At 44.4% G+C, this 8,438-nt stretch overlaps 1 protein-coding gene across 2 annotated transcripts in view; it reads left to right on the top strand.

Annotated features, from left to right (window-relative positions):
- Nucleotides 1-1,468: 1,468 nt before the first annotated feature.
- The window catches only part of AGBL1 (AGBL carboxypeptidase 1), a 289,216-nt gene continuing 282,246 nt past the window's right edge, over nt 1,469-8,438 (top strand). Inside the window, exon 1 of one of the 2 annotated variants that reach the window (XM_040570157.1) lies at nt 1,469-1,590. Coding sequence is in view for 1 of the 2 variants with exons in the window: in XM_040570156.1 (XP_040426090.1) it covers nt 1,955-2,005 (51 nt within the window). In the remaining variant the exon portion in view is untranslated. Of the gene's footprint in view, nt 1,591-1,795; nt 2,006-8,438 lie in introns of those variants that run through there. The other variant, XM_040570156.1, reaches the window with a different exon arrangement.

The raw sequence follows: 8,438 nt of genomic DNA, 5'->3' as shown, positions 1-8,438 counted from the left end.
GTGCAGCAGCTTTTTTGTTGTTGTTGTTGAAATCAATATTTTCATTCAGAAAAATCCCCGAACCTGAATTTCCGTAGGAAATGAGTCCATGTAACTTTTCTTACTCTGCCTGGTTGTCTGTAGAGCATCTTGTCCATCAATCAACAGTCCTTGTGGCATTCTCCATGAATGGACTGCTGTGTCTCCATAATTATGCAAAGGTATTTTAATCTGGTTTATTTTATAACCTGGTAGTGACGTCCTGGGACCCTGCTGGCACACACAGAAACCAAGGAATGCCATGCTTGTGTCACTTGTTCACACATTACTGGGCTGAGCTGGAGAGAATTTGTCTTAGCATTTGCCTAAAACACTTGATCAATGAAGGTTCTGCAGCGTTGAAAGATCTTCACATGAAAATAGTCCCTAGCCAAGAGTAGAGTGGTTTATTCTTCATTTAACTGGTTCTTAGAAGATTAGGGTTTTAGCTCCGATCTGTGATTTCTTCATTGACTTCAGCAAAGAAATGCATGCACACATTGACTGTCTGGTATGTCACTTTGTGGCACTGAATCCTGTAAGCATTTGTCTTGTGCCAGGAGACCAAGGTTCATGTTACTTCTTCTAAGGTCTTTAGTTATTAATTCACAGTGAAAACGTTCCTACTGGAAGGGCTAGAGAGACCCACACCAGCATTAGGTACTTATTTAAGAGGTAAAGACTGAAATTAATGTCCCTAAATTGGAAAGACAAGATCTAACCTTCATCTTCTGCATGTCAAGTAATTATATCCAATGTCAGCCTACAAACCTCCCTGAAGTGGTGCCATTCTGGCATTAAGAAAACTGAACTGAAATTTCTGCATCCCTGAAAAAATGTTTGTGTTGAACTAATTGACATTCTCACATTGAAAACATTCCCCTGGAAAAACCTCATCCATCCCTCCACTCGGCTTCTTTACCTGCTCCTTTTTGTTTACCAAGCCCTTTGATATCATCTGGCTGAAGCTAAAAGTGGTCTCTGTGCCCTCCTAGGAATTCAGGCTACAACTACAGCCATACCCCGGCATGGTTCATGCACCAGGGAGAGATCTCAGCTCTGAGCTACAATCCTCACATACGTGGATGGGTACGTGTGAATCACTGTAGTGGCCCTTGGAGCCAACTTTCCCCTAGAATTGCACTTTCCTTGGACAGAGAGGCTGCACAGGATGTGAGTGCTCCCCTTTCCTCCCTGGGCTTTGCCATGTAGCCACGAGATGCCCTCTGCTTGCGCTCCCTGCCCTGCAACTGCTACGAGGCACTGCCTGTGGCCTTCGCAGCAGTGACTGGAGAGAAGCATCGGGGCTGCAAGCTCAAAACCCTCCGTGAGCCTCAGCGATCCTGCTCCACCTGTCCCTCATGCCGGGTGTATCTTCCGTTCGTTGTCAGCGCTCATTAAGACTGAGGGCATCTCTCCCACTCCCTCTGCCTTCTCTGCGTCTCCGGTTTCACTGGAGCGGAGTCAAACAGAGACGAGTCCACGCAGGGTCTGGAATGGATCAGCAGGTCAGCTGGGAATGACTGTCAGACTGCCAGCACGCTCCCTCCCTTCTCCCTGGCTTTCTTTGAGGTTTGTAGCTCTTCTGCTTTCTTGTTGCTATTGCCACCCTCCCCACACTCCCCCTGCCATACACCAAGCACCCAGACCTTTCCCGAGCACTTTACTTAATCCCCAGGATTCTTTATATAGGAATTAATCTTCTCGTCACAGTGGGAGAGCTCGGAGGGAGGGGGTACATTTATCTCTCCTGCTGAGGTCTAGAGTTGCATTGCTGTGATTATTGGTGGTAGCACTGTGCGTGTGTCTGGGGATCTGTGTTTAGCTTCTTCGTTTCTTAAACAACACAGGGGCAGCAGCCAGGCAAGTTGGCAGCTTTGCTTTCTGGCTGCATTGTGTCTGCTGCTAGAAAGAGGGATTGTGAGTGGGGAGCAGCATGGCAGAACAAGAAGCCAGTGGCTTGCAAGTCCTTCTCTCCACCCTCCAGGTAAGAACAGCTTGAACTAATGAGAAAGGCGCTTGGGCTTGTTTTCCCCTTTAATTCACCAGCAGCAACTTGTTGGGCTGAGTTTGTTCTTACTAGCTCCCTGCTGGCTTGTCTCTAAAAGCATCAGCATGCAGGAGTCCTGACCTGCACCTCCCACCCTAAAACGCCTTTATGAAGTGAAGTTTCACTATTTGGAGCTGAACGCTGGCAATTACTGCTATGCATCAATCACCGAGCCCTGTCTGCGGGCAGGCTTGGCTCCTGAGATCTCACCGCGTTCAGCAGGGGAGCGAGGGAGGTGTGAGGAACCGGCTGCTTCGCAATGAATGGGACCTGACAGCGCTGTCAGTCTGCAAGCGAGGCGAGCCACAGCAGTGCACGGCGCTGCTCCGAGGGCTACAGGGAACAAGTAAACAGATCTGCTTGGAGACTGCGAGTTCCTCCCTGTCAAACTATTCTCACCAAGACTCCTAAGGGCTTGCGGGGAAGAGGCAAAACCTCCCAAGGCTGGGCTCGGTGTGGTGCTGGGTGTGCTCAGTAAATGTCCCCAAGGAGCAGAGGGGAGGGAGGTGTCTCGGTCCAGGATCACACTTGTTGGACAAATGCGGCCATGGGACAAAGGAGAGATATCCCTTCCTCAGACTGTAGGCGATCCCCTTGGTTCTGTTTTCTCCCAGCGAAGATGTGCTCCTCCTGGTCTCGCAGGAGATGTCTAAGCTGAGGCACGAGCCATCCTATGAAATAGGGCGTTTGTTTTGGGAGGGGAACCTCTGCGTTCACGAGCCATTTTTTTTTTGTCATGAGTGGTGGTTGGGAACTGCTTTGCCAAGACAAGCTGCACAAAAATCCACTTTTAGACATTTACAGTGAAATTCCAGTTGTCTGCCTTTTTCCTGATCTGGGTCAGAGCCCCACAGGGACAGGAGTTTTGGGCAGTGTGTGCTGCAGGGCAGTTTCACATCTGAGGCAGTAGCATCCTCTGGCAGCTATGTGGGCCATCAAAGCCTCACACTGCTGCATGCCACCGGAGCACAAAATGAGGGGCAGGGTGTGTGAAACACACTGACCACCTGGGTCAGCCCAGGAGCTCCTGCCTCACAGCCATGTGTCTGTGAAGGTTTCTGTGACCAGCCACGAGTGTGTAGAGAAGGTTACAAAACCTCATGGTACGTAACTGGCTTCGAAACTTAGTTGTGTGGGCTGACCAGCCTTGACGTTCTTATCAAAGCTTATGTAACTGTCAACAACTTTTATTTCTCGTAACCTTGTCAAACCCTGGCTTGCCCTCCACGGCACCCTGTGGCAGTGAGTTCTGCAGGTGAACGGGCACACAAGAAAGTTGCCTTACTATTTTTTTTTTTTTTCAGTGTAACTTACCTGTCTCTGTGCTCTTACAGCTTGTTTAATGCATGTTTTGTACTACGTTGTGTTTTTGCCAAATCTAAGTTACAGTCCTCTCTCAGTTACTTTGGATAATTTAGAGCTGCGTGTGCATCTCTATGCGATTCATCAGCAAAGCCGTATGTGGGGCTAGAATAGGAACAGGTAGGTCCACTGAAAGCGAAATACATGGCACTGTTGGCAAAATTGAAAGGTAGCCCAACATTCAACCCTAGTGTTACAAAATCTACCTTTAGTACAAGAACCTTGTTTCCCAAAACTCCATATTCACGTAAAGAAGAGCAAAGAGCTTTCTTGTTGTATCTTCAAGCAAATGCAGAGGCATGGGTGCTAGAGAACAAGAAAGTGGTTGATGACAATTTTATATATATATATATATAATTATCATACAGTAGTCACCCTGCAACACCATCACCTATCTCTGGTACACAAAAAAATAAATAATGGATAAAATAAATAAAAATAAAATAAATAAAAATAAAATAAAATAAATAAAAACAAAAATAAAATAAATAAATAATGGACAAAAAAGACCTTTGCTTGACACAGTTGGAAAGTACTGACCTGGGAAATAATAAATTTTGTTGATGTTTGCATTTGCTGATAACATCCCTCTGCACTTTGTGATGTTCTGCAACAGCTGTCCAAAACATGGTTGCTTTGTTTTTGTGTCCTGCCAAATTGTCAGTGCTGGTTCGTATTCTTTTATTGGGCATGAAGAACATGTCTGCTGCATACAGCAGGCTATTCTGCAGGATAATATTATTGTGTATTTTCCATTTATCTTAGCACATAATATTCCTTTGTAACCAGAAAGCTTTCAGCTGAAGAATGAGGGAACATTCACCCACCAAGCCAGTCTTTATGAACTTAAGAATAAAAACAGCCTTTCTCTTTCAGTCGGGGCTAGATTTCTACTTCATTTCCAAGTACTGTCATGGATTATTATTCTCAGCCTGGAGGATGTACCCACCTGAGATAAGCTCAATCACCTTCAGCCAAGGGGATGATCTATCCCATCTCCTCCTGGTCTCACAACCTGGCTTTGGTAAGGAAGTTATCATGCAGACCAAAACCTGAACAATGTGCACTTCCTAACAAAATTCCTGCTCTAGTCAAAGAAAGAAACACATTTGGTTTCTGAGTTCTTCAGAACTGTTCCCAGCACAACAAAGGAGCATGATCCTCCAAAGACAGCTCAAACCCATGAAAGTGCGACGTGTTACAGATGTTCTGAAAAGTGACAAGGTGAAAAGCAAAAACTGCTTTTAAAGTGCAGCTGCATTTTGTCACCAAAATATCACTGCAGGGAAGACATGACATTTCAGATCCCTAGGTAAAAAGTGCTTCATTGCTTACAAGGTGCAGCTTTCAAATGTGAGTTTCAGACTTAAGAAAAACCTCTCCCTGTCTCATAGGTTTTGTGTCAGTATTGCAGAGCCAAGCACTTAGGAGTTTTCTGTAGTTTTTTTGTTCGTTTTGGTTTTAACCCCATTACCTTCTTTGTTCTCTCTTCTTGACCTTTCCCACCCAAAGTACTCCTACAATTATCACCTCCCCTCCCTCTGCTATCCTATTCTGTTCCTATTTCTACATTACAGCAACTTCTTTACCTCACACCCAGCTCTGCCCTGTCTTTCATACGCAGGCACTGCAGTACCTATACCAAGGCTGGGCTGGTTGCTACTCTTCACCTTACTCCCCAGTCACAGCATGGCAGAAATCAGCATCCACCCCAGGTACAGTTTATCACCAGGGGAGAAACTCTGACACCCCATTTTGCAGGAAGCCTTCCTCATGCCAAATCCCAGAGACGTTTGGGTTTAGACCTCTTGCTTATTTTAGAGCCTGGAGGATTTATCTGGGTGATACTTTAAAAAGCTGCTGGTAGCTAAGCAGACCAACAGAAAACTTAAGACAGCATCTTTTGTTGTGTCCCAGACTATTGAATCACTTGTTTTAAAGCATCTATCTTCCTACTGCTGGTTGTCCCAGCCCTCATCTCACTCCATCCTCATGCTTGTTAGCTAAATAAGCAGCATTTTGTTTCGTCCTCTGCATTCTCTCTACTCTCTTCCTTGCCTGCCAATCCCAGAAGTGAGCCTGCCTTGGTTCCCCCTGAGAACGTCTCCTTATTCCATGGCAGTGTACATCGTGTCGGCTGAGGAGTCCCAGATTTCCTGTTGGCTCTCAGCTTGGTGTTCACATGCTTCCTGAAGCCACGCTCCCTGCGTGCGTATTCCACTAAGCTGGCAACCCCTGGGGCCGTTGGCAGATCTTTGGCTCATACTTTGTCCTACTATGCTGGACTGCAAATGTTCCTAAATGCTACGGTTCAAAAGCAAAGAGGTGAAAATCTTACGTATCCATGGAGGATGTGTTTTGTGTAAAAGGATTCCTCTCTGAATGACTGTGGTGCCCAGCAGGGAAGAGATACAGGATCCGCTGTTTGCTAACTTGAACCTCTCTGCTTCTTTGCGCTGTGTCTTCCAAGCTGGTCTGCTGGCTGGCTGACAAAGCAGTTCTATTGTTATCCTAAAGTCAAGTGGGAAGATAGCTGTGCTTCTCCAGTGACAATGAATATGAAAGCATTTCACAAAATGCTTTTGTCCCCTCTGCATCCTTGCACTTATTCTGTCAACAGAGCTGCTGAGATTCCCAGGACTGAGTGAAATAGATGTAAAATCCAAAGAATTGCTCACAAAACAGAATGCCCACTGGCTTGCACAGGGAGTGGAGGAGCTTGGAGTTCAGTTTCGTATTTTTGAGAGGCAATTTGGCAAGCTGGGGTTAGTGGAAGACCCTTACAGGGAAGAAAAATCAGCTCAAAAACAGATGACCATTTTTATGTGGTTCATTAAACAAGTTTTATTGACATCGTTGTACCTAAAGTGAACAGCAGTGGACTTAGCGTTCTCCTATTCCTTACAGCAAATATTCTAGCTTTGGAGCAGCTAAAGTAGTGCAGTGTGGTCCATGAGACACTTGGTTATGGGGTTCCAGGAAAAACCCTTCATGGGGAAAAACTGGATCCGCCACCATCACTTTCCTGTCTCTATTGCCAATGCCACATAGACCACACATGTCCATTTTCTCTTTTAACTGTGGAAGAAAAAGAAAATTCCTCTGCAGGCAATTCTATAGAGATGGTCCAGGCCAGCACCCTAACTTTCAGGGTCACGGCTTGTCCTTCCCACCTCAGCTGTCATCTTCTCCCCGTCCACAGAGAACCTAAAGGTAATGCACAGCTCTTCCCTACAGTTCCTGCCTCACCACCATGGGGCACTGTTAAGCAGGAGGAGACTGTGCACCTACCAAAGGCAAAGGAGGCTAACATTTGGGTATTAACCCCAAATTCCTGTAAGGCTACGGGGTAAATATCAACGTTTGGCATTCTTGAAAATCAGTGCAGAACACTAGCAGCTCACAGGCAGCTTGAAGCACTTTTTAGGCTTTGCTGAAACCCTTCTACTGGCCAAGCTGGGACCAGAATTTCACTCTCTGTCCCCAGGCTGGCTGCAGCTGTTTCTCTGAGCACACTGCCAACTCCTCTGAAAATGCCTCCAGTTGGGCTCTCCAGAGTTCCCTGTGACTGCATTAATGAGGATGCAGGACCTGGAGGTGCAAAATCCACCCAGAGACTGACTTGGCAGCAACTACAGCTGGACTGAGCAAGAAAGGTTTTTTTTTTTTTTTTTTTTTTTTTTTTTTTTTTTTTGGCTCTGGAAATCAAGCAGAACTTTCCATGTCAAAGTTTTAAAGTGGGCCTCAGTCTGTCTTTTCCTCGAGACCCCCTGGGTTCCCTTAGTGAAGAAATGCAAATGCTCAGGATAGTCTTGTCATTAGAACGCAGGTCTGGAGAAATGGGTTATAACCCTCTGCATCTGACTTAATTCTACATAAAATGGCTAATAACCCCACCATGTCGCATATTAGTGTTTGACAAGATCAGGCAATGAACATTTGAAAAGAAAAAGTTCTGGTGAAAACACAATAAAAAATAGAAAGTGGAATGAATTAATAGTTCTGTTTCAGCGCAGGGCTTCGATTGGGCACAATAAATAATGCACAGGACCACATGCTAAACGATGAGGACAAAAAGCTATATGGGGTGATTTTCAAGGCAGAAGACACGTTCATTCTGAAGCAGGGGATTTGTGAAATAAAACAACAAGTTATTGCATAATTAAGAAAATATATATTGTTGTTCCAGGGGGCCAAATTAAATGACACGAACATTTTAAAACTGTCGTCTCTCAGCTGTTGAGGGCCTAGCCTTACTGCATTCATGGCCATGCTGTTTAACTTAGGCTATTTGCATGTAATATAATGGTACATTATATCACGTTAAGCAGCTTTATATTGCATATTTTTGGACAACTGCTGCATTATAGACACAAACACACATTAAGCTACATTAACTAAGAAGGTATATGCATTTGTTTATAATACTTGTATTTCTCATACAGTATAAAAAATATTCAGGTACATCTGCTTATCTATATGTAAGTCAAGAATAATTGCTGGTGGTTACCTTGCTTCCCTGGGCATTTTGTATGCCTACAGATATATTTATTATATCACATCAATACCTTTATATCAATGGAAAATTTCAACCTTCTTCTTTTTTTGGGCTTCAATAGTTTCCGTCTGCAATACATGAAAAGAGTTGTTTTCATACAGAGAGGTATTTGCTTGAATAGATTTTACTTGTGTTTCTTTATATAGCATAATCTTATTTTCAGTGTATTATGCTGCATTTCATTGTAATGGCTTAGAGATCCTTTTGACAGTTTTTTTTTTTTTTTTTCCCTGTTCAATGCATTGGAGCAGTCGCCTTGGCTTTATTTGTAATGGGGATATACATCTGTGGTATAAAATATGTTTATGGACATTTGGAGTTAGAGTTCATCACATTACATTTAGCAGAGAGTGCAAGACAGTTGGACAGTTGGTTGTATAGAAAAATGTGTGGGCTGATTATGGTTAACTTTAGCACTGTCTTCTAACACCAGCAGAGAGTTTCACTGAT

The sequence above is a fragment of the Cygnus olor genome, chromosome 11, assembly GCF_009769625.2.
Source record: "Cygnus olor isolate bCygOlo1 chromosome 11, bCygOlo1.pri.v2, whole genome shotgun sequence".
In the NCBI taxonomy this organism is placed as follows: Eukaryota; Metazoa; Chordata; class Aves; order Anseriformes; family Anatidae; genus Cygnus; species Cygnus olor.
This window is presented reverse-complemented; position numbering and strand designations above follow the sequence as displayed.